The sequence below is a fragment of the Lissotriton helveticus genome, chromosome 7 (genome assembly GCF_964261635.1).
Source record: "Lissotriton helveticus chromosome 7, aLisHel1.1, whole genome shotgun sequence".
Classification (NCBI taxonomy): Eukaryota; Metazoa; Chordata; class Amphibia; order Caudata; family Salamandridae; genus Lissotriton; species Lissotriton helveticus.
The window spans coordinates 1,777,427,178-1,777,453,966 of NC_136068.1; the positions used below are offsets into that span (position 1 = coordinate 1,777,427,178).

The window sequence follows — 26,789 nt, forward strand, 5'->3', positions numbered from 1 at the left end:
GCCATGATTCTGTTAGAATGGCTAAGTCTGTGTTGTTCAGGATGAGAGCAGCGATATCGGCCGCATGCTTTACTGCGGAGCGGCAGTTGATTAAGAGCCCCTTCAGAGCAGGGAGAGGGGTGGTAGCAGGGGTCGGGACGAACAGGAGTACGGGTGCAAGATTGCTAACGATCATCCTTCTATTGCAGCGGGGGGCTGATCTGTATGGGTTAATAGCGACTGTGCAGATGGGGTTTGCGGTACTCGGGTCTGGTAGACATGGTAGAGAGGTGGTGGCTGCGTTATGGTCTTTGAGAAAAACCAGGATTTCATTTTCAGTGAAGTCTTGTGAATTTGTTGAGAAGAGGGAAAGGTTGTAGGAGAGGGCGAGGTCAAGGGTTTCCTCTTCTGATAGGTAGCTGGAGTGCTTGCAGGGGTGAAGATGTCTCAAGGATGTCGGTAGGGGGTGTGTGGGGAGCTCTGGGACTGGAGCGAGTGACAGTTGAGGTAAGAGGTTTGTGCAGGAGAGTTCGGCGAGGTGGAGGAGATTAGTTAGATCGAGGATGGAGTGGAGGCTCTGAATTATTTTGGAGGCTCTGAGGTGTAGAGAGTGGATAACTGCGGAGGGGGGGTTGGTGGGAAAGGGCGTGCTGTGCTAGACGTTATGGAATGGGCGGCTTGCGTGTCAGCAGGGCTGGCATGACCTGCAATAGCAGGAGTCGCTGAGGGGGGAGGGGGCAGGAGGGCAAGGGAGGACTATGTTAGGAGTCTTGGGAGGGGTGGATTGAGTGTTGGCGTGGCTGGCGTGACCTGCTACAGGAGGAGTTGCTGAGGAGGGGGGGGGGTTGGTGGGCAAGGGTGGGCTTGATCTGCCACATTCTGTAATGGTCATAGAGACCGAGAGGGGATCGTGGAGGGAGGAGACCAAGGGTTCAGGGTTTTTTGCGCTCGGGTTGGTTGAAGGAGGCCTGGTGGAGTTAAGGTGAGCTGTGAAGGGATCCGAGGATTTTGAAAAGGGAGCCTGGAGGGGTGGAATCACAGGTCTCTGGTCCAAGGTGTCAAGGAGGTTGGTGGGAGTGGTTAGGGGTTTAAGGTGTTCTAGATTGGGCAGGGGGGTTGGAGTAGGGTCATGCCAGGTGTTAGTCGGCGTGCCAGTGCCATGCACGTGATTTTGGAGAGTGGTAAAAAGGTCTGAGAATTTGTCCAGGTTTTTAGTTGAGGCTTGGATCAGTACAATGCCGCTTTTGTAGAGGGTGATAGTGAGGACAGCTTGAAGGGTTGATGATGGCGCTGTGGTGAGCTTAGTGCCATATGGAATGTTCCTGGATGAACGTACATTGAGGAATGTTAAGAAGGTATTGCGCCAAGCGGGGATTCTTCTGGAGTAGAAAACAAGGTCATTAGTGATGGTGCCTATGTCCGCACAGTAACGTAGGTCCGAGATCAGTGTCTCGGGATGGTTTTTCAGGGTGCAGTGTGTGAAGGCTTTTGTAGTGGTTTTAGAGAGGTTTGGGGGTGTACCAGGGTGTAAGCGGTTGTCCCAGAGGCAGTTAGACAGGGGCTCACCATGTTGGCTTGGGGTGGTTGCACTCGTGAAGAACTGGAACAGTGAGCGCCAGTCAATGTGGGCTTAATTGTTAGGATAGTAGTGCTTGAGGGGTGGATAGCGGCTTGTCTTGGTTTTTATAGGTTGATGCCGACAGTTAGTGACACTTTAAGATGGCCGCCAGTGACATGTGACAGTAGGAGTAGTGTAACAAATATATGGATATATAACTACATATAAATGAATACATGTGTGTGGAAAATGATAAAGAGATATACAGTTGTGTTTTAGAAATTTCCATATTTACCTGTATGGATAAATCGTTAGAAACACCGACTTTTAAGTGTTGCTGTACCTAAAGCTCCTTTCTCATATATATTTATATATATATATGTGTGTGTGTGAATGGATTAGTATGTACCTACCACTAGCAATAATGCCATCAACACAATATAGGGCAAAGACAATGTCTGCATAAATGATTCCTGTGCTCAACCCTCTGTAGCTGGCAATGAGCAGGCAGGCTCAACTTAGGAGACAGGTGTATAAAGCATTTAAATACACCAAGATATTAAATAACAACACCCAATAAAAATGCAACACCAATTTATAAGAATAGGAAATATTTTTATCTTTATAATGACACAAAAACATAAAAAAACAATGTAGGAATCTTGAGTTATGAATAAGCACTTACTTTCGTGCTTAAAAATGAAAGTGGCGAATTGGGACATCTGTTCGCCATTGACTGGGAAAAAGTCAATGTTTAAGGCCAACTGTGATGAAGCCCTGGTCAGATACACTAAGCGGGAGTCCATAGCCACAATTTTACCTTCATACTTAAAAACATTTCTAGAGCTTTCTCTCTCGACTGTGAGCAAGGCAATTAATCATGCTGGGTTTGCTGGGTTGGTTCAGGTGAGCCCCGGGCATTTCCTGGAGGATTGAGCTCCGGAGAGTTCAGCAGGACAAACCTGAAATCCAGCTAGGTCATAGTTAAACATAGTCAACTTGTTGGAAAGTGTCTCTTCTGACATGGCTAACCTTCATTTTTCGTCTAGAAAAAGATGAGATTTTAAAATGAAAGAGTACGGGCCCCTGCTAACCAGGATCCCAGTGCCAGTGCTCTTTCCTAAAACTGCACCGTGATTGGCCCAACTTCAGACACCTCTGTAAGTTATGTTATGTTATGTTAACAGTTTTGTAGAGCGCACAGCTGCCCCAGCGAAGAGGCGTCCCGGCGCTAACCATGCGGGGTACACAGATAGGTACCAACTGAAAAGAAGAAGGGGCATGAAAAGATTAGGATTAAGGGAACAGGAAGGTCTTGATTGCTTTTCTAAAAGCAGCCAAACAATTGATGGCGCGAATGTGTACTGGAAGATAATTCCATAACTTGCCCTAGTACCCCTGGTACCTAGGGCATTGGGACAGAAGAGGGTCCACTAGGGTTGCAGCACAAATGTGCCACCCTAGGCATCTTTCAACAAGGAATATGCGATGTTACATTGCATGCGGTACAATGCATGTGATTACAACGCGGTTGTTATAACAACTGTGTTGTTACAACGCATACCATTACATCGCAAGTTATTTCTGCGACTTGCTGTAGGGGGCGCACTGTACTTCGGAATAGTCTAATTTACTTTTCCAACTCCAGCCTACGCAACAGTAGGGAAGGTGTTGGAATAGTAAATTATACTATTCCTTAGTTTAGAGCGCCTGCTACAGTAAGCCGTAGAAACGACTTTCATTGTAATGGTTAGCGTTATAACAACGCTGTCGATTTAACAACCACGTTGTAATCGCATGCTTTGTACGGCATGCGATGTAAACGCTGCTTCCCCTCACCAAGACCATGCAAGCTGCCATTAAAGGCTGCATGTCTAGGTGCAGAGAAAGCTGAACAGTCGAAATGGCACACATCTCTGTGTGCCATGCCCTCAGACATTGCATGAGGTATAGGTAAGTCTCCCCTACTGCAGGCCTCATTGCCCATGTGTGGTCATATCTGTCTGAGCAGATATGACCCTAGAATATCTATATCCATTCTTCGGTCTTGTATATTCCAGATAGTGGAGGATGCCAAACGCCCTGTCCTGCTTCACATATGGCAGGAGGAAGGGTGGGAAAGTTAGTTAGATTAGGAGGTGGACCCACATTCAGCCAGCCAGCCCCTAAGGTTGGAAAGGTGATGTGTACCCCACTTTTCAGTTTTCTCAATCTTTTTTGAGAGGCCATCAGCCAATTAGGGTTAGGGTTGTGTAGACACCTTGAAGGTAGGTAGCACATTGCCACCTACCTTTAAGTAGTTAACCAGTAACACCCCTAAATTGAGTATTAAGGTGGCACCCTTGGACCCCGACCTTTAGATATGATGGCCCTAAGAAGAAAACAGACAAAGAGCTGCTGACCTGAGAACGGAGTACCTGCTGTGGAATTGTGGCTCAAAACCCTGCCTGCTGCTTCAGAGGACTTGACCATCATGGTGTGCTGACTCATTCTGCTGCTGTGAGGCCTCAAAGAACCATAGAGCACCTTCAGCGGTTTGACAAATGCCAAAGAACTCCCTTGAAATAGAGATATTACTCCTCTGTAGCCGTAGGCACTGAACCAGAAGAGCCCGACTTACCGACTTGCTGCTCCCTGGTGATGCAGCAACCAAACCAAAAAGCAGTACGCCAGTTCCTGAGGGTCAGATCCATACCCCCACCAAGTGAGAGGACACCTGGACCTATCGGATCCGTGCCATAGCAATTCTCAAGGTGTCAGACCACCTGCAGATGACACGAGACGAAGAGTCCAGTCCAGACTCTAACTGCCTAAGAAGCAAGCACCCGTCAAGGGACGTCGAGACCTTTGAGACCTACTCTGTGTCTGTTCCAGTGGTTCCTGAATCATCCTTGCAAATTGCCTGCCCCTGACCGCGAAGACCATCTTGATTCACAGAGCTTTGGCTGACCTATCTGCTGTGCACCCAGCTCGCCTGGCCTGGGAACTGATGAACCAACTGTGCTTCCATGGTCCTGAGGACCTTGAGACCCAAACACTCATTTGGTTTCCCTCAGACTTCCCTATAAGTCCCCTTATGCAGCCTGTTTTGAGCTAACCAACCTGCTTCATAGCACACCAGGTACCAGCTATGAATGACCTCAGCACCCTGCTCTCCACCGAATTTTGGACGATCCCGATGATTCGCTGGTGGAACATTTGCCCCCAGCCTGTTGCTTCCCAAAACCCTGAAAATGAACCCCTAGAACCGACTGTACGATTTCATATACATTTCTGTATTTTCTTGCCTAGACTTTCATTGTGCATAATTGAACACAACAGTGAGTTTTTCTTTGAAAATTCATAACTAAAAATGTAGCTACCTGTAAACAAAGCTCGTCATCTTCAAAATTATATAAAAATTAGTGTAATATTTGCAAATTTGTCCCAGATTTATTCATATGCGTTTGTCTCATTTATTGCCTCTGTGAGTACAACACACACTTAGCACTACTCTTTGATAAGCTGAACTGTTCGCCCACACTACCACAAATAGAGCATTAGTATTATCTACTTTTGTTTCTGTATACCAATCTGAGTCTCACTGAATCCTCTGCCCAGTGTAGTTGCACCAAACTTCTGAAATGTCTTCCTGAAGTTCCTCTTGAGGATTCAAAGTGTCCGCAACACAAGTCCAAGGTTCCAGAGCCTCCGAGTTGCTTCTCAAGAGTTGAGTCTATCGTTCCCACAATGCACGTGCCCAAATCCTTTAAAGTTCAGCTGAAGGTGGCCAGCTCGGTTCTTCTTGCTGGCAATGATACAGGTGGAGCTCTTATAACCTGTGCTTTCAGATACCCTACTCCTTTTATTTTTGAAGGCAGACAAATTCATTATGGCTGCACTTCCTTGGTGTGTATGTAGCAGGCACAGTCATACAGAGTGTAGTACTCTTGGTGCAGACCAGGATTCCAGCAGGGCAATCCTTGTTCTTCCAGTCGGGAGCAGAAGTTCTGAGTTGCTATGCAGCTCTTTCATGTTTACCCATTATTCTGGAATGACAAGCAGGGGGGCACCTCTGACCAAAGGGGTAGAGGGAGCCACCCAAAAGCTTCTTCCAAAGTGTGGCATATGCTTGTACCACAAAGCATTGCACTCTAAAATTGAACATGGTTACTTTTCTCTGTCTAGTGAAGATCTGGCTAAGCCAACCTACTGGAGTGACTCATTTACCTTCACACACCCTCTACCAGACCATTAGAAAATTCCATTCCTGGGGGTCCCATCTACATGGGGGATACAGGATGTGGGGGTAGGCCTGGCTTGCATCTTTACTGCCCTACTCTGTTTGAAGATCAGTTTGAGACCCATAATAGAGACCCCTAAGCATATACAAAAATAACCTATATGTAAACTATGCAGTGACCTATGTACATGTTAAGCATAAAATAATATGTATATTTTAACCATAAGTAATAAATATATTTGTTAAGATCTAAAAGAATATCTATATATTTTGAAACCATAAGTAGTATATATATATTTGTAGAAAAAATCTAAGTACAAACAAACAATAAAACTAAACGGGCCCGATTCACAAAGATAAAATGAGACAAAAGTCAAACTTACAAGTAGTAAATGCCCTTTTTGAATACCGAACGACGTAAAGTTAGACTTTCTTCTAATTTTTACCTTTGTGAATCGGGCCCTAAATGTTTACATACACAGACATATGCTGTAATTTGTATTTTGTGTATGATTATGATATAGGAAAGAGCCAACTCTTGAGTAGTCTTTTGGAGATAAGATAGTTATCCATGGATTTTATGTTTGGGGTAGTGAATTAGATGGTTTAGCCTCTTATACAGAGAAAGATTAACCACAAATGTTTTTTGTGATTCCAAGTTTCCTTACTTCTTTGGATGCTTTAGGAATTGGTCCCAGACAGTCGGGCCAGGAGCAGAGTGGAGGAATATTTCAGTTTTGGATGCATTCGATTTGAGATTTATTTAGGTTTTGAAACGGTATTATATAGCACTGGCTAGACCCAAGGGTGATAGCTTCAGGTCATCCACTGATTGAGTTTCCAATGTCTTTGGGGCGTTCCAATTAAAAAAAAAATTTGTGCGCCATCTGCATAGTTATAGCACATGAGGTGAAATTAATTGATCATTTCCAGTAATTACTTCATCGCGATGTTGAAAAGTATGGGTGAGAGGACAGAGCCTTGACGGACCCTTGCTTTTGTGAAGTACAATTTGGATGAGCAAGGGGAAGTATGGATGACATTGTTATGTTTTGAGAGGAGGTTGTGATCCGGTCCAGGGAAGTCCCCTGTATGCTGACTTCGTAGAGTCTTTGTATTAGAATGTTCTGAAGAACTGCATCGAAGGCAGCTGAAAGGTTCACGAGAAGGAGTGTAGGGGCCACATTCTGGCAAATTGTATTTTTAAGGTCATCGCATATGCAGATGGACATGAGGGCAGATTCGGTGCCTCTTTCTGGACAGAATCCTCTATCAAAGTTGGAAAGTATGGAGTTGTCTTTGATGAATTGTGACATCTGGTTAAATTCTGCTTTTTCTATGAGTTTGCCCAAGAAAGGTCATTTTGTACTGGGCCTGTAATTATTGTGGTCATGTGGGTCAAGTTTGTTTTCTTTACTTATGGGCATATGTATGCATTTTGTAAGTCTTCTGTACAGAGTTATGTAGTTAAAGAATTACTGATGATTATTCTGACTGGTGTGGCAGCAGAGGTGGTTAAAGAAATGTTCTTGAATATTTGTGGTGGACAAGTGTCAGAAGGGCAGTTGGCTTGCTTGCTTGGTTTGACTAGATCAATAAATTCAGTTTATGACAGTTGTTTGAAGGAATTTAGAGGCTGTGCTAGACTACTCCTGGAGAAGATTGTTGGAAATGAGTTGGTGTTGGTGGTTTCCTTTGTTTTATATAGTTCAACATAACTGCTATGTTTGTGTAATGATTAGCCAGTTTGTCAGTAAATTCTTGAGAAATGGGCTGGGGGTTTTCTGTGCATTTAGGTTAACGAAATTCAGTGAGAATTTTATTTAAAAAAATATTTGCACATTTAAACATTTTGAGTTCGGTTTGAATAGTACCTTTATTTTTTCACTTTTTTGATTGTTGACTTGTGTATTCTGTTAAGTTTGTGTAGGTGGAGTTTGTCAATACATTGTTCCGGCAACTCAAACTACACTTCACTGATGAAGAACAACTAGACTGAAATATATCTGCTGTTCTTGGAGATCCCTGTTAGTGAGGACATGGGCTTGAAGATTAGGTCAACACTTTCGGGTAGGATGAAGTATGAAGCATTTTGTTGTTCTCTGTCTGTGATGGCACAATGAACAAACACATGCTGGGCATGCTGTAATAGCAGTGAATGCAACAGATGGAGTTTAAGAGAAGTAATAAAAGACACATGAAGGAAGCATGAGAGATGAAGGCTGATTTAAGGCGAAGGAGGATCAATTGTAATAAAGGGTATGTAAAGTGAGTTTAGGAGATGATGGACAGCTGCGTAATATGAAGGATGTACAGAGGAGATGAAGGATGACTGGACGAAATTGAAAAGATGAATGGATGAAACACAATAATATTAGAGAAGACAATAAATAGAAGAATTGGGGGGGGGTGAAAGAAAGAAATGGAATTCCCTAACGGATAAATGGAGGAGATGGGTAAGAAAAAGTGAAGATGACTGCAGTAAATAGGGGAAAAATTCATACTTAATCATATGGATATAGGAGATGTAAGTGGATGTAGCAGAGCGAGGATGGAGTAAAAGTATTTGAAAGGAGGAAATGAGGAGCAATAGAGGTGCCAAAGTTGGACCTGGGGCATTAGGATAAATTATGGAACTGGAGCATCAGTGAGAGTGATGGTGGACGGAAGGAGAAATAAGGGATATAATAAGGAGTAAGAGGTTGAATGGAGAAGGCAGATTACTTCAGGAGAAGGAAGTCAATAGAAGCAGATGGAGCATGAATGGGGGAGATTGACTTAATAATGCAGATAAAGGAACAATGGGAAACCTGGGTGATAAAAGGTTGAGTTGGACAGTCGATGTTTCAAAGACTATGTACATGCCAGGACTACTCAGCCACTTATGTATGTGCTTTCCATCTATAAAATATATCAAAATGAACACAAATCATAATTCACATTTTGAAAGTCCCTACACCTCGTTTGAATCTCGCTTTTTACAATAAATATAAACAAGACACAACTAGGGTCAAAAAATATTTTACAACTTTACGAAATTATAGGTGGCTTTTAATAATGAGTAAGGAGAGAATGCCTTATTGACATTTCCTGTCTCCTACATGACTCCTTGTGAAATAGGAATTCTCACCATATCAGGAACAGTCAACATGAATGATCCATTAAATACGTGGCGCCTGATATAGGTTCTTAAAAACATTTACATAATACTTGCCTACAATCGTAAGTATGTGAGATGTAATGCAATTTTGAATGTGTAAAATACTACATAATATAATATCCTATAATGTAAAATAATATAATATATTATAATATACAATAACTGTGATCAAAATATATGAAGATCTGCTTGATGTGTATGATCTTGCATTATCTCCCACACACCCATTAATCAACAGAGTGCCACAGCTCCTCAGCCAGGTTCATGCTATTCAGAGAACTGGGATGGATCTGGCCCACCGGCAAGTATGCTGCAGACCCCTGTTTTATAGGATTAAATCCATCCCCTTGGACATAGCGAATCAGTGGAAGAGATGGAAAATGAATGGAGGCTAGATAATGGAAAAGGAGATAGTTGTAGAACATGCAGATGAAAACAGAGGTGGTGGATTAATTACAGGGATTTGGTTTAATGGAGGGGATGTGGATGCAATAAAAAGATGGAAGATGAAAGGAGGAGACAGTGAATAAATGTTGGAAATGGAAATGAATGGAGGAAATGGCATCTGAAAGAAGAATATTGGGATGCACAGAGGATGTGGTGGGAATGGGGATGAATAGAGAAGATGGAGCGTGAATGACAAGATGAGGAATTACTGGATGCACTTGGGGAAATGATTGAAATGGATATTGTCTGTTGGAGATAAAAGAGGGAAAAGGATGGTGAAGCAGGTGGTAGATGGATAGACGAGAACAGAGGAGGAGAGCAGAATATGGAGGATAAACTATAATGATGTTTGAGTGATGCCTGATGAATGATGGGATGGAGGATGGATAGAGCAAATGCTAAATAATGCAATATATTTAGGATATGGAAGACACATCCATCAGAAGGGGATGGATAGAAAAGATGGCATTAATGTAGGGCATACTGGGATGCATGATAGAGGAGAGAAGTACTGGACATTCTAAGGGGTAAATAGAGGAGACAGATTTTAATGGTCGATGTTGGTGACTGCAATCAGCAGGTGGCTGAAATGGAGGAAATAAGGGACAAGGGGCTCGACCGATTAAAAACAAAGGTCTTAAATAAAACAGGTGAATCTTTTTCCTACAAGCGATACACTTAAGACAGTTGCCAAAGTCAGTCTGCCATGCCCATCTGCGCAGGTTACCTGGTCGGGATCCCGTTCCGGAGAAGCTGCCGCAATGGTAATGTGGCCCTGTGCACAAAATCTCTTGGACAGCAGTGCAGCCACTCGCTGAGTTATCATTGCTGCAATCACCACACTTGTAACCATTGGGGATGAGGTCTAAGTTGGCCGACACTGCAGAGGACAGAAGGAGAACCAGGTAGGTTTCATTACACCACAGATATCAGTAACACAAAAAAGGGTGGTATTCAGCATTTTATTTTGTGCGTCTTGTTTCTTTAGAATTGAGGTGTGTGAAGCACTATTTAAAGAAAGACCATTGCATGCAATTATACTGAGAAGAGTTTCTGCACAGGGCACAGATGTCTTCTGACCTCTAAAGCCAGAAAAACAACACATTCTATACACATGAACGAAGCTGGTCTGCAAATCTTTAGTTCGTCTCTGGAGCATTTCTTGAGAAGATTTAATTGCAGCACAAAAAGGATAATCCGAACATGGGAAGATTTGTTCTGTACACATAGATATCACCAAATGGATGGATAAACGGCAACTAAGCAGAAGTGTTTGAAAGTTGTAACCTGTGGCTTCATAAAACCCTATATAGATTGATTATTTCAAAGAGCTGCATAAGTGTTTCACTAATTTGTAGTAGGAACATTAAAGAGTCTCAGCTAAGGCTTCTAAACAACAAGGTGGAGAAAAAGAGCACAGATTTAGGAGATGTCTTGGCAAGGGTCAACACACCTCTTTCTTATATCAGTGATCAGCAAAAACTCCAAAAGCCTCCAAACCTTGCATTGGACTGGTCCAAGGCAACTGAATTACTCTGATACTGGAATATACAATCTAGTTGCTGACCAAGCTGGAGTAGAGAGGAAGAGATGTCACTTCTTTACGTATGTGAGTTGTTGGCTGACCATGATGTCCTGGCTGGAGGACCTACGAAAACTGCAAAATATCTTGAGAAGAAGTCAATCAGTGAGGCTTCTTAAACTGCTCTGAGCGATGCTAAGGCTACCCAGAATGGGACGGCAGCAAAGCTGGTAGATGCTCAGCACACCCAGGGCCACACCTCTAGACTGAGAGGACTGGGGGGTAGGAACATAGGAACATCCCTTATCAAATATTAGCTTGGAAAAAACAGGACATTACCACTCAGTAAATATTTGCAGTCACCAATGAGACTCCTGTTAAAAGCTGTCTTGGCAATAATGTATGGAACTCTAAATTGGCTCCTGTGGATTCCTCATACTAGCCTACAACACAGTCTGAGATCCATGACCAAAGTCTGAGATTCTTGACCATGAAAAGAAGAATAAGTGGTGTCACCGAAAGAAAAACAATAACATTCAGGGAGACCCTGCATTACAGAGTTTCAGGGCTGTGGGGCTACTCTGTTGGGAGTACAATTAAAAAAAAGGCTCTCATCCTGAGGCCTAGCAGAGTTCACTGAGTTGCTTCTGTAAAGGACAGAATGGTTGCATCCAGCGAGGGTCTTTTGAATAAGGCTGGAGCCAAAACTGATGGTGTAAACCTTAGATTGTACAATGAAAAGGAAAAAATGAACCTATGCACTCTGCTTCTGGGGAATACTTCAATGTTAGAGGTGCCCTAATTTGAGAGAAAGTTAGAATTGGCTCATTAAAAAACCTTTACTGGGGCATCTTGGTGTCATTAAAAGGCCAGCTTTCTGGCAAAGCCATTTGCACTAACTTTACATGGACAAAACATAAACTTGTCCTTCTTCTTCACTGGCTTTCCTGATATCACTAACTGAGATGAGTATACTTTTTAAATCAGTGCAGTTACTAGTGTCTGATGGTTGGCACTCAGGATTACCTCAGAGAAGAATGGTTGCTGATGGTGGTAGACCGTGCAACGAGAACATCAATGGTATAGGAAGTAACTACTCCTGTAGTGGTCTGAGGTCTTTAGGCATCTTTACAAGCAATGGGGTTCACAGGGAAATTGTTTGTCAGCACATGTTAAGGCCATTTGAGATGAGGGTTGACTTGTGTATACATTTCTCATATATTTGTATGCGCAGATCATTTGGCTTGTGATAAACAATAGGTTGACGTACACCTTCTTTTGGTCTTTTGCACACCCTGAGCTTCCTATTAGACTTGTGAAAACAAACTAGAAAGGCTACCTCAACATTCCTTGCATGAAATCGTGGACTACAGGGGTTGCCTCAGCTCTAAGATGAGTTCTACATGAAGATGTTCGATCGAGAATGTGGAAGGTTTTTGAAATTTGGATGGCAGTCAGGTGAGATCAAAAAGCCACGTAAACAAACGTGTGGCCTCATTTATGACAAATTGGCGTAGGGCAGCACCACAAGTCTTCTTGCTGCACTAGCCTACACCAATGTGAAAGGGCAGGAATGCACTGTATTTATGAAATACTGTGCATTCCTGTCCTTTCCCCTAATCCTGTCCTTTCCCCTGAGCAGGCGCACAATGATGTGCCTAATGCTAACGTAGGCACCCTTATACCATGGTGCAAGGGTGTCTCAGTTGCAGAAGGATTGTTTTTGTGCATGAAGGTGCCCATTCCTGCACAAAAATAATCCAGAGAGGCATTTTCCTCTTTACATGTGTGGGGCAGACAAACAGGAGGAGAAATTAAAATATTTCTTCTCCTTATACTTGCTCTGGGGAGACGTAAGGTTTTGGTGCAGCCCCAGGTTTATGCAATTAAGTAAATCTGAGGTAGTGTCAAAATCCATGGGTGCTGCGTGGGAAAACCCACTGCATAACCCACTGCAAAATCCATAGAACACCTCCTTGACACAGAGTAAGGCAAGGCAGCGTCTTGAAACTCGTAATATGCATGGCGAGACTGCAGCGGTATCACCAAAATATTACTTAGACTCTGACTGCTGCGCAACCACCAGGAATGGCGCTCCCATGGCACCTTCTGCTGTGCAATGCTGATCCGACCGCATAAGTTGTTATTGGGCGATCAGGCCACCGGTGGCTTGGCTGCCACCACCATGGGCTTATGAGTCTGGTGGTCCTCGGACTGCCAGAGTCATAATTTGGCCCTAAGTGGACTTTTGCTTATGCAGTTCTGTAGAAATCCAATGAGCTTAAATAGCTTGGGCCTTGGGGGGGGCGGAGCTAGCCAGCGTCGATGGTGGACGCGTGAGCGTTGGGCTCCTCGCCGATACCCACACGATCCTGCTCTAATATCCTCCCATTGCGGTGAATTACATACCAGGCGGCGGCATTCGACTGTGAGAGGCGTCCGGTTCCTCCGGTCAGAGACCTGGGCTCCGGGGGAGAGCCGCGCCGACGGACGCTCACAGGACGCGCGGGCTGACGGACTGGGCCCAGTCCCCGGTCTCGCGCTGAGAAGGATCCGAACAGCGTAGCCGTGCGTGCGGCACGGTGACTGACCTATTCCCGCTACGGTGCGGAACAGCCGCGTCGGAGGCCCCCAGCGTACTTCCTGCCCTTGAACACCAGCTTGACACCTACGGGAGTGTCTCCAACCTGCCACGGACCTTTCTCACGGCCAAACGGGGGCAGCGGCCAGTATTGGCGGCCGATAGCGGAGTGCCCTTGCAACGGGCGCGGGGCCCCGGTGCGCCCTGGGGAAAAGCCGGAACCAGCGTGGACATTGACTGCGGAGCCCGGACCTGGAGCCCATATCGCGCCTGAGTCCCGACGGTGGCGGGAACCAAACAAGTCAGGCACAGTAACCCAGTCGGACTGCTGGTGCTGAGGTCTTGAGCGCTTGCATCGTGAACCAGGCCCTGAACCCCGGCCTCCCCCTGTGAAGGTGAGCGCGGACGAGTGCTCCGGACTGAGTCTGCCCCCTCGCTGAAACGAGGAGTCCCTCCTGGAGGCCTGGCGTTTGGGGGTCACCAACACGAAGAGTGCCCTGCAGGGAGGTGGGAGCATTGTCCCTCCGGTCTGGGGTAGAAGTACCCCACCATTGCAGCCTAGTGAGGTTAGGCTGGCTCACCCTTCAGGCGCCACGTGGCATCGAAACGAGAGGCGAGAGGTGCGCGGGGGGCGGTGAGGTGCGTCTGCCCACACAGCACCCACTGCGCGGCGGACACTGGCCCCTCTCCCCCCCCCCCCTACCTCACTTCGACCAGCATACAGAGTGAGGAACGTGACGGCGGCTTCACTACAGGATATTCATTGACAAGGGGATCCAGCGAGCTTACCATAGTCTGATAGCCTTACGAGGGGTGCATAGGATCAGGCGCGACGTGGAGTGGAGGCACTCTGAGGTTTCCCTAGCATAGAGTGAAGCCGCAACAGGACGTTTGGCAGACAACGATGGGTAAGGGCAATAGAACTCAGCCCAAGCTATCATTCGATCAAAGGCGGGCGAAGGACCCGGATACACAGGCCGCGGGGCCGCCTCCACAATCCACAGCTCCTGAGAGTGGGATGTGCTCAGAAATCAGGGAACTGCTGACGCACATGGAGAAAGGACTGCAAGATAGCATAACAGCAATCGGCACCAAAATAGACGCCCTTTCCTACCGAATGGACCGCATGTCGGAGAGGGTTGATAAAAATGCGGAACGCCTGGACATGTCGGAGAGGAGGATCACGGAGGTCGAAGAAGCACAAATGGAGTGGGACAAGGACCGCAGGCAGTTCAGTAAGCTGCTACAAGTCATCCAGGACAAGTCGGAAGATTTGGAGGCGCGCTCCAGGCGCTCGAATATACGCATCACGGGAGTGGCGGAAACGACAAATACTGGCAAAATGGAGCTATTTGTTGAGAAACTCTTGACCACTCTCCTGGGCGAAGAAACCTTCTCACCGATGTTTATTGTTGAGAGGGCGCATCGCACCCTTGGACCCAGGCCTAAAACAGGGACAACACCGAGACCCATCATAGCCAAACTCCTGAATTACAGGGACAGAGACGCGGCGTTGCGAGTGGCCAGAGAAAAGGGGTCACTGCAGTATGAGGGTATGGACATATCTTTGTACCCGGACTTCACGGCTAAGGTACAAGAGGAGAGACGCCACTTTGCCCCGTACAAGAAACAGCTGCGAGAACTGGGTCTAGACTACGCGATGTTGTACCCCGCCAAACTTCGCATTAATAAGCAGGGCCGATCCCACTTCTTCACAGACCCGAGGGAGCTGCAGAAAACTCTGAAGGTGTGGTCGAAGGAACAGCGACATAGCCCGCGCAGCCAAAACGAGGAACATGAAGATACAGCGCTGATGGATGAGCAGGACTGAGCGAGTGACTTGCCTCTCTCTACATGGGTGGGGGGGGGGTTTGCGGCCGAGCTGTTCCAGAACTCTGTGGGCGATTGGACTAATCTGCGGACCAGCTGCCCATATGCGAGAGCAGCGGCGACTACTGGGTGAGATCTTACCAATGTTGGGCTACTGGTCATTGCTTGCAACACTGTTTGTATGTATAGTTGGAGGTTATGCCGCGCTCTGTGGGGAACCCTCATTGGCTGTGATCTTTCTGAGTACATTAATGGCATCATCTGCGGGGGAGATTTTGAGTTCACTAAGATGGATGAGATGTATTGTGGTCACTTGAGCACTTAGCAATCCATTTCAGGGGCGGGCTGTATGGCGGGTGGGTGGGCACCTCGAATGGAGAGATATACCCAAGTTCAGTGGGAATGGGGCATATGGTTTTACCCCCCTCTTTCTTGAGAATCGCTGAGATACGTCACACAATGGTAGACTATAAGGGTATGCGGGCGTTGGGGTCAGAGTACATGGAGAACTGTTGGACTTACTACGGCTGACTATGTCGGCGACCTCTGCCCCCGCGCCTTTGGCTACTGTGGTTCCGATGTGGGCCACTTGGAGTAAAGTTAAGTTTGGGAAGGGAGACGTTGGGGGTCGGGAGGGTGTGTTATACTGTCGGGCCGAGTTGGGGGAGGTCTGCTGTGGGAGGGTGGGTGGGGGTAGGGTTTTGTTTTTCGAGATGCTGCTGCAGGTTGAAACTTTCAGGAAGGCCTTGAATGATGGTGCTGACAATGGCTTGCTGTGGATGTACTATCAATGTGTGTTGGATAATGCAAGATCGCACTTGTCGGCCGGATACTGTAGTGTAGCCTTTGGTGCATTAGATGGTTGGCACCGACCTTGCTCTTTGACCCTCCCAGTGTGCTACAACATTGCTGCTTTTGTGTCCTATATAGTGCAGATTACCTTGTAATGTCTATGACTGCAGAGATTAACCATGGCTTGAATGGTGACACGGTATGCCTCAGAGCACTGACATGGAACGTGAGGGGCCTTAACGATTATCGTAAGCTCAGGAAAGTATTGAACTATTTGCAGAGACAGCACATTGACCTGGCCCTCATACAAGAAACGCACTTAGTTCCAACTAGTCCGATGCTAAATGCTAGAGGGTTGGTGGGATGCACCGTGCAGGCAGGCTTCACATCACACTCTAGGGGGGTGCTCACATGGGTTAACCCCAAATCCCGGCTACAGCTCACACTGTTGAGGGCTGACCCGGATGGCAGATTTGTTATTGCGAGGTGTGTGGGGAAAGGGCAAGACTTTATCGTAGTCAATGTATACGGCCCGAACTATGACACTCCCGCATTTTACACTACATTGGCTAGATTGTGCACCCAGTATGCAGGTTCCAGGATGTTATGGGGGGGCGATCTCAACTTAGTGTTTGACCCTGAGGTAGACAGATCGACTGGGCCCCCACGTCGCCCGGCGGCAGCGGCACAACAGTTACAGGTGGAAATGCTGGCACTCGACTTGGTTGATGTTTGGAGGGACAAATATCCGACCACAGGGGGTTACACACACTACTCGTCTTTTCACAACATATATACCAGAATAGACTATTGGCTGGCATCGTGTGTCATGATGACACAGGTACGGAGATGTGAGGTACTTCCTCGTACGTTATCTGACCACTCCCCAGTGCTGATGGTGATAGACACTCCAGAGAAGAGAATACCCCCCTTCACCTGGCGGTTCCCTCCTTACTCACTGCTCGACGAGACTTTCCAAGCAGAGCTGGCCGAAGAGATAGACTCCTTCTTTGACACTAATATTGGGTCGGTTGACACTTTTTCCACGGTCTGGGAGACTTTCAAGGTGGTCATAAGAGGTCAGGTGATGGCGAGGCATTCTGGTGTACTTAAGGCTATAAGGCAGAGACTGACCCACTTAGAGCAGAGTATAGCGGAGTTGGGGCGGGCACACCAAGCGAGCAATGCTGAGGCTGATTTGACTCGAATGCAGGAACTTCTCCGGGAATTTTGTGAGGAGGCAGACAGGGAGGTACGACATCTAGGTAAATACGCCTCCGCGCGAATCTATGGCGAGGGGGAGCGTCCGAGCTCTTTACTGGCAAAACTCATTAAGGGTACGAGACGTGTTGCCCCACTCAAGGAACTTCATACAGAGGAGGGCCGAATTCTGCGAGACGAGGGCGAAATTCTCAAGGAATTCACAGACTTTTATTCGCGGCTCTATTCTGCTAGATTAACCAATGTGGAGAGCGACATTGATGACTATCTGAGCTACATCAAGATGCCATTCTTGGAAAATTGGCAGAGGGAATTCCTTATGGCCCCGATACAAAAGGATGAAATCGCTGATGCGCTAGAGGGTATGAAATCGGGGAGTGCCCCTGGGGCGGATGGTCTGACGGTGGGCTTCTATAAAGCCTTCAAAGAACTGCTGATTCCACATCTCTCCACTCTCTTTGACGAAATATGTGAGTCGGGAATGATGCCCCCATCCATGCGAGAGGCTCTCATAGTCACGATTCTTAAACCAGGGAAGCCCCCTGAACATTGCGGGTCGTATAGGCCATTGTCGATGATCAACGTCGACGCTAAGATCTTCGCAAAAGTGTTAGCGACACGCCTGGCGTTGGTAGCTCCCGGATTGGTGGCACCGGAGCAGGCTGGTTTTATCCCCGAACGCAACCTGAACTATAACATTCGCACGGCGCTGGGCGCGATCCAACACACCCGCCAGGACACGCAAGCAGTAGCTGTCTTCTTGGACATGGAGAAGGCTTTTGACTCTGTGGAGTGGCCCTTTCTGCTTAGAGTTTTGAGGAAGCTGGGGTTGGGCGAACCCTTTGTCCAAATGTTAGGTGCACTTTATCACAATCCCACTGCCAGGGTACGGATGGGAGACGCAGTCTCGGATCCTTTCCCGATTAGTAGAGGCACCAGACAGGGCTGCCCCCTATCTCCGCTGCTGTATGCACTGATTGCGGAACCTTTGGCGTGTGCACTTAGAGAATACCACAGGCACAGAGCTATCAGCTTTCCGACATATAAGATAGGGATATCCACATATGCGGATGACACACTGCTATATATCAGGGATCCTGTCAGCAACCTGTCGGCGGTCCTGCGGGAGGTGGTGCGGTTTGGGGCACTTTCCGGACTTCGAGTGAATTGGACGAAGTCGGTGGCTTTCCCGTTAACGAGCGGTACAGACTGTTTTGACATGGAGTACCCACTAGTGTGGTCTACGGACCCAGTCAGATACCTTGGCATTCAGATACACACTGACCCAGACATCTTAGCCCGTGAAAACTATGGCGTGGCCTGTGGTAAGCTGGCTACCGATGTGGACAGGTGGTGTAAAATTCCGCTTTCCCTCATGGGAAGAATAGCCATCATAAAAATGGTGATACTCCCCCGTTTTCTCTTTTTATTCTTTAACCTCCCCATAGTAATGCCGAAATCATTCTTTCGTACTCTCACGCAGCTCCTAAGCCGGTTGGCCTGGGGTGGTGGACAGCCTAGGGTGAAATGGGAGGTCCTGATGCTCCCATATGAGCAGGGTGGATTGGGAGTGCCTAATTTCGAAAGATACTACCACATTGCGCAAGCTACGCACTTACACACCTGGATTCATGGACGGCGAGACATCCCACACGTGATTATGGAGCGGCTTTTTGCAGCCCCTGTCCCGTTACCGGCTACGGTATGTGACCCAATGGACCGCAGAGTGGGAACACTTGACTCAGTTAGGGCCACTAATCACGCTTGGCACTCGATACTACGATCGCAGGCCTGCGAGCTGCTGTATTCCCCGCTGATGCTGATTGAATGGGCAAGATGGCTCCCCACGATTGTGGAACCCGGGGTAGTCAGGGCTTTGCAAAAACTTGGTCTTAAAACTATGGGGGATTTATTCGAGGCTGGGATAGTCAAGACCTGGGAGCAAGTCTCGCAGGGCGGAGAGCACCATACGCTCCTAGATAAATTCCAATACCATAGAGTACGGGGGGCTTTTCTGGAACTGCTTGGCCCGGACCTTGCGGAGCCCCCTGAGGTACCGGAGTACACATACGTGATAAAAACATCATCCTAGCATAAGCTGATTACCAATTTGTACAAAATTGGGCACCGACACTCTCAAGTAACATACACTAGGGCGAGATTGGCCTGGCAGACTGATCTTGGCATACAGATAGACGACGCTATGTGGACATACTGCTGTACGAGCACTAGGAGGGTATCCCTGAATGCCAGGCATCGACTGATACATTTTAAATACTTGCAGCGGGTATACTACACCCCGGAAAGGCTTCACAAATATGGTCTTAGACAATCAGCGGAATGTGAGCGGTGCCACACGCCGATAGCTGGTTTTATGCATATGGCATGGGAGTGTCCGGGAATACATAAGTTCTGGAAGGCGGTCTTTAGCGAGATGAGCAATATAACTGAGGTAGAGATACAGCCGGATCCGGCTTTGGCATTGCTGGGCTACTCTAAGCCGGTCCCTGCTCCACTGCGCCGGCTTGTCGACATGGGCCTCTTGGTGGCGCGTAAAGTTGTAGCGACCTGCTGGATGCGAGGGCCGCTGCCAGTCCTGAAAAGATGGTCCCGTGAGATGCTATATTGTAATACGCAATCTGAGGTCTTTGGAGAGCTGCTCCCCCCTAGGAGCCGCCCTAAGAACTTCTGGGGACTGTATCAGGCTTACCTGACAGCTAAGGATGCGGAGGGTGACACACTGACACCTTCACAGGAGGACCGAGAGGCGCTGAGGGCTGACACACGAGATTAGATGACGGCGGCGGGGGTTAGACCTCACACCACCCCCCCTCCACCCCGATATTGGTGGGTCGCGGGCGGGAGACACGCTATGAGGCACGAAGAACTACACACATTCAGTAAAAGAATGGGAGCATGGTAAGGCGAATATGCACACAACATTACTACAGGTCACCTGGCACGCACACAGAGTTCAGGGCGCACAACACAGTAGGACTTAGGACCTGATGAGCGCATCTAGTTGGGGTTAGTTGGGGGGGTGGGCTGTGTGATAGGGGAGGGTAGAACAGTCTAACGGGAGGGAGACATAAAGATGGGTTCATTTCGCTTTGTTTTGTTTGTAAGGAATATGCTATGTAGTGCAGGCATGCATTGGTACAGCTAATGATCCTTTACCTTACTGTAAATGGAAGTTACCGTTTTGCAATTGTTAACTTTGGACATGATTTTTTGATTTGCTTATGACAAATGATGCGGCCGGCCCGAGAAGGGATGTAGGCGAGAGACTTTGTACCACTCCCTGTTTTTTCACTGGTTTAAATAAACTATAAATAAATAAAAAATAAAAAAAAAAGAATAGCTTGGGCCTTATTTATGAGGCATTACAACAGTTTTGCGCTTCCGTTGCGTCACTTTGTGATGCATCAACGGCGTAAAACATGTCTCCTGTTGCGCCCTATTTACAAAGTGATGCATAAGCAGATGCGTCACTTTCTAAACCCCTGCGCTACATTATACCTGCATCAGGTATAATGTATGCAGGGTTGGCGTTCCCAGGTAAGTAAGCCTCGTAGAAGTGACGCAGGGAAATCTACGAGATTTCACTGCACCAATTCTAGGGTGCAAATGTGTCAATATCATATGCCTGCCTCACAGCAGGCGTAAGACTGATGCAGGCCCTTTCATGTGGGGCTTGCCCCATTCGAAAGGACACATTGCTGGAGTTGCATCTCTTTTGTAACACACTCCAGCAATGCGTCATTTTTGCTCCTACAGATATCATATATACTGACGTATCTGCAACTCCTTGCGACATGATGCGTCATACAGTAAATATGACGCATCCATCATGTCGCAAGGAGGGTGCAATGAGAAGTGACGCATCGCTGCTTTCACGCAGCGATGCGTCACTTCTCATAAATGAGGTCCCTTGTTCCCATGGATGCTTCCTTGTGAACAGATTGATGCACCTCTTTGACTAAGCTCCTTTGGTGCTACAATTTCTGACTGCTGAAGAGGAACGGGACTAGTAGGAAGGTGGGCCTCTCCCTAGTCTCCTGCATGAAAAGGTCAAGGATGCTTTTGGGAGAAAGTTAGTTTACCACCTATCTTAACCCCTTCTGCGCAGCCCTTCTGCGCTGATGACGAGCTCAGCTCGTCATGAGGTTTACCTGTCATGCACTCATGACGAGCTGAGCTCGTCATGAACCGCGGGGTTTTAAAAACTTCAGCGCGCAGCGGGAAAACCCGCAGCGCGCATGTGGTTAAAGAGCATCAGCAGGACTATCAGTAAATGTTGCAATCATGTTCTAAGTTTAACAAATCAATGCGCATTGATGTGCATTTGATCATTCCATTCCATTCTATTCTCTGCACCAGAGGGCTACTTTCAATTTAAGGTAATGTCACTTTGGCTGAATGAGGCACATACCCATTCCAAAGTGTTATATTCCTGAGTTAGGCCCATGTAGCAATGCAACTTATTCCTTACATCGTCCAAGAAAATAACATTTCAGCAGTGACCTTTTGCACACATTTGCATGCATAACAATCTTGGATTAGTTTCTTCGAAACTATTTTGTTTACATATCCAGCTTCACACAACATTGTCACGATGCCCTCAACATCATGTACTAGGCCTCTCCACGTATTAGGTACAAAAGTCATCCTATCTTCATCCATGGGGCGACAGGCCTATCCACATATCCATAACATCACTAATCTAGCACGCACATCGCGAAGGCTGCTTTTATTATAAATAATAGGCATCCCGATAGTTTGGTAGAGGAGTCACTTCTGCTGACACCGAAGGTCCCTGCCTGCTGATAAATCGCCACACACCGGTCTGACATTCCATGGGTGTTGTCCAACTCGAGACCAGGACTGGGTCCTTCACTCTCTCCCATCAGGTAATGGGGTTGGATCCTAGGGGGGATTCTTGGCTCTACACCTACACGCACTCTAGGCACACTTAGAGTAGGGTTTGCATCGTAGGAGTATGTTAGATTACCATTTTGTATATATGTCTGCATATATCCATTGCTTCAGCACCATGGTAGAAATGTAGCTACTATTTACTCTTTTGGTGCTTGTAAGGTCCTTTATTTGCTTCTGTCTCCTAATAATTGCAGCACACGTATTGTATGCAAGAATAACATTGGTTCAATAAATATTATTGAAAACGTCCCACTGTGTATTCCCTGTATATTTCTCTGAGAACAAGTGAGCACGAGTGACTGAGCAAAAGGTTCTGTACAATTACCACAGTTCCTGAAAAATCAGAGTTGTCATGTTAAATGGTTGCCAGAAACTGTTCGCTCTTTGGTAAGTTGGTAAGTTAGGGGAGCTCGCAATGGCACTGTGAGCTAGCTGGTCTGTAGGCCAACATATCCTGCAGTGGTGTCCGGAATAAGTTTTGGCCCCTAGTTTACGTTGTCCAAACAATGCGCAGATCCTATGGATTAATAGGAGCTACACAACAAAAGGCTTGTAAACCATTTCCTAGATGCACTAGAAAGCTTCAGTTATTGAGTTGTTGATTATGTGATTGGCATGCACGTGCTATGCTGAACCCAAAAGATAATATATTACACAGTGACAGTCACCAATGTGTAGTTATAGTTAGATTAGTGTTTCCATAGGAAATGCCTTTTTGTTTATCTGGAAACTTTTGTGCCCCTTATCAAATCTTTGCAATACTTTAATAAAAGGTACTAATGTTTGTCTAGGAAGCACATAGAAAGATTAAGGAGGATCCATCAAGCGGGGGCTGAGAAAGAGGGGGGGGGGTACCAAAGTGCAAAATCCCCACACAAGGCTAAAGCAAAAACTGCTGCACGGAGTTACAACAAATTTGGCAGGAAGCTAGATCTTGTTTCACCTATTGTGCTTTTTGTGATTTGCTGTAAATTCGTTCAGTAGTTTTTGAGAAATTAATGTTTAAAGTGCATAGATATTTGGACAGTTGGTGTCCAGATAGGGAAACAACCTTTACAATGCAACTTTTACAACGCACTACCATTACAAAGAAACTTTTACAACGCAACATCCATTACATCGCATGCATTACAACGCAACCATTACAACGCCTGACACTACAACGCATACCACTACAACGCATGTCATTACAACGCATACCATTACAACGCATAACATTACAACGCATAGTACCCTTACACTATCCAACACTCACCCTACTGTTGCACCCCCTGGAGTTAGAATAGTAATTTTTACCCCTACACTATCCAACACTTACCCTACTGTTGCACCCCCCCTGGAGTTAGAATAGTAATTTTTACCCCTACACTATCCAACACTTACCCTACTGTTGCATCCCCCTGGAGTTAGAATAGTAATTTTTACCCCTACACTATCCAATACTTACCATACATGCAATGTAATGTTATGCGTTGTAATGGTATGCGTTGCAAAGTTAGTATGCGTTGTAATGGAATGCGTTGTAATGGTAGTTTTTAAAAATTCATTGTAATGGCATGCGTTGCAATGGATTGCGTTGTAATGGATGTTGCGTTGTGAAAAATGCATTGTAAAGGTATGCGTTGTTACATCATACATCCGTACAGATATGCTCTGATTGGCTATTTTAGTGAAGACAAGTGAATCCTGATTGGTTGGTGACAATCTGAACAATATGTTTTGGTAGCCCTTACATGTCTCAGGGACGTGTGGGGGCCTAGGGTTCCAAAGGGTCCCAAAGAGATGCCCCTTTATTGGCTGGCCACAACATTGACAACATGCTGTGGCAGCAGTTACAGGACTCTGGGACATGGACCCTATTGAAATGCATTGTAGTGAATGGTAGGTTTTGAGGGTCGCAAAAAGGAGCATGTAAAAAGGGGCATAACAGATTTTAGTTACAATATAAATCATTTGTTGGTGGTTTCATGAATCAAGTTTGAGAGAAAACTGTTTTCTCTCTTTTTTTTCATGGAGGTTATAGAAGGTGCTCCAGAAGCTAAATTGATTTTTCGTAAATTCACATAATCTTTCTCAGTCATGTGCGAATGAACTCTGCCATTCTGAGCTGCACATGTACTTTCAACAGGAGCAGCCTGTCAGTTGATTCCTGGGTTATACTGCAGTCTCCCAGAGTGTTCTAAAAAACAACTACAGGGCGAACAGTCTTACTTATGACAAAAGAATGGCATACCTGAAGCAATCTTGATTTAACCAAACTGGTAAAACAATAAACATTTCATTTAGAAAGGAACACAATGTGATGGGTAGTGCTGTAGAAAGCAACATTTGAACACATTTTAAATGAGTTCTCAAGTATCTTCCTCTTCTTTTTCATTAAAACAATCTGCCATCCAGATTGAAACCTGCATTTTTAACACCAGCAGCAGGCTGCCAGTTAACTGCCTGGTGATCATCAGCTTTTCTGCAGTGTTCTCAGGAGCAACTAGAGTGCTACCATTCTGAATTTATGCCAAATGTGTGTCACATCTGAACGTCATCTTGATGGAATTAAAATGGAAAACTGTAAGCATTTTCTACTGAGGATGCTACTGTAAATGAGGACATAAGAAGAAGACTATGGCCACACAGAGCTGGAATGAGGGGGCAGGGGTATGGGCTTGGACAATGTATGCCAAGTATGCGGGGGGTCAGGGACAGCAAGCTTCAACAGGGACAGCACAGCAGACAATTCTACGCCGGGCCTTGCGTCCATCCCCCTCACCCCCAATTCTAAACTAAAAAAGCTTAAATATTCAATGTTAAAATTAAAGGTTAAAGGTATGGTATAGTTAAGTGAAAATGGCATGCAAAAAATACCATTTCAAACTAACAAAACCATTGACATTCACCAGTGATAATTATCTCAAGTAACTATAACTGTAAGTTGTAACTAAAACGTGTGCCCTCGCCATGCACTGCTTTTACCTTTGGATATTCACTGTTTGACATATTCACTGAACACGTTTATGACATCCCTAATCACATCTGAAATGCCATCATTGCTGCTAATACGGTAGATGAGGGCGCAAGCTATACTTTTCTTTAGGGCCCAAGTTATAGTTTATTCAAATAACTATAACTGGTGAGTTTGAGTGGTTTTCTCAATTATTGTTCTCTAAAGATGTGTCTCTTTAGCTCTTTCCTAAATTGGAGTATGGTTGAGATAGTATTGATGAACACAGGGATGTCATATATGGTACGGCTCATGTATAAATAACTCCTCAGAAAAAACTGTGCAGGACTCTGATCTATATGCAGAGTGACAATGTCAATGGAAAAAACTAATCAGCAAAATATTGGGTACTTTCCAGTTTCTGAAACAAGTATTTCATTATCAGTAGGCAATGCTGGAAATGTCAGTTTGTGAGATAAACACATATTTCAAACAATCTTTGTTTAATTCTGTTTAACAAAACTATAAGTCCTAACCGTTTCTCTGAGCTTTACATACCCTGACTTTGATTTGGTGAACTTTACCTTCATTTCCCTGCTAGCTCCATGAAAGCAGTTCATCAATCAAGTTATTTTCAGGTCTTTGCAGACATGAGCAGGCACAATTATTTCCCTTACTGTATAGCAACTATGGGCATATTTACAAGGATTTAACGCTACCGTAGCATCAATTTTTAGACGTTACTGCATTTTTTTTAATGGCCGTATTTACAAGTTGCTGTTAACCCCAGTTAGCAGCATTTTTCTAGCACTAATGTGAATTTTTCCTAGTGGCACCTCTGTTAGCGTGATCACCAAAAATGAGATGCAAGGTAGGCATTTCCACGTAAAAGCTCCAGCAAAACACACAACACAATATTTACAAGGATTTCCTTGTACATCGCTAAATTCAATTAGAGTCAGTTTTTTAACATCAGAAAATACGTGGTCTTAAAACTTGTGCAAACACATTTGGGGCCTCATTTTAGAGGTTTTGGTGCTGGAAAGCACTGCAAGAAACCTTGCTGCGCTGCCCTGTGACCAAACAAAAGGGCAGTAATGTGCCCTCCCTGTAAGATAGGGCACATTCCTGTCCTTTTCCCCTTTTCCCCTACATTGGTGCACAATGGCTGCCATGTGCCAACGCACGTAAGTTTGTGCCATGGTACCAGTGTGCCTGAGTTGTTTGATGTTGTGCAGGACCCCTTCCTGCACAAAATCAATCAATACAGGTGATTTCCAGAATGCTGCACGCATAGAAAAAAATGAAAAAAAGAGGAGAAATGAAAATATTTATCCTCGTTGCGCCTCCCAAATGCCAGTCAAGCGGGGGTGTTAGATTCTGATGCATTCCCAGGTTTCGGGTAAATCTGGAAAGGCTTCAGATTTCATAGGTTTTGCATGGGAACACCCACAGCAACACCCATGGAATGCCCCCTTCACGCAGTTTCATGCATGAAAGGAACACATATTGACAAGGCAATGATAAGCCCCGTAAAGTGGCTTTATGTGGCTTTGTAAACATGCTGTGGCACATTGCGCCACCGTAAAGTCAAAAAAGGACAT

At 45.8% G+C, this 26,789-nt stretch overlaps 1 protein-coding gene across 1 annotated transcript in view; it reads right to left on the reverse strand.

Annotated features, from left to right (window-relative positions):
* LOC144769707 (uncharacterized) overlaps positions 1-26,789 on the reverse strand; it is a 67,081-nt gene that overhangs the window by 8,576 nt on the left and 31,716 nt on the right. Inside the window, exon 4 of the mRNA XM_078653888.1 lies at positions 10,094-10,246. Within this exon, the coding sequence (XP_078510014.1) occupies positions 10,094-10,246 (153 nt within the window). The remainder of the gene's footprint in view (positions 1-10,093; positions 10,247-26,789) is intronic.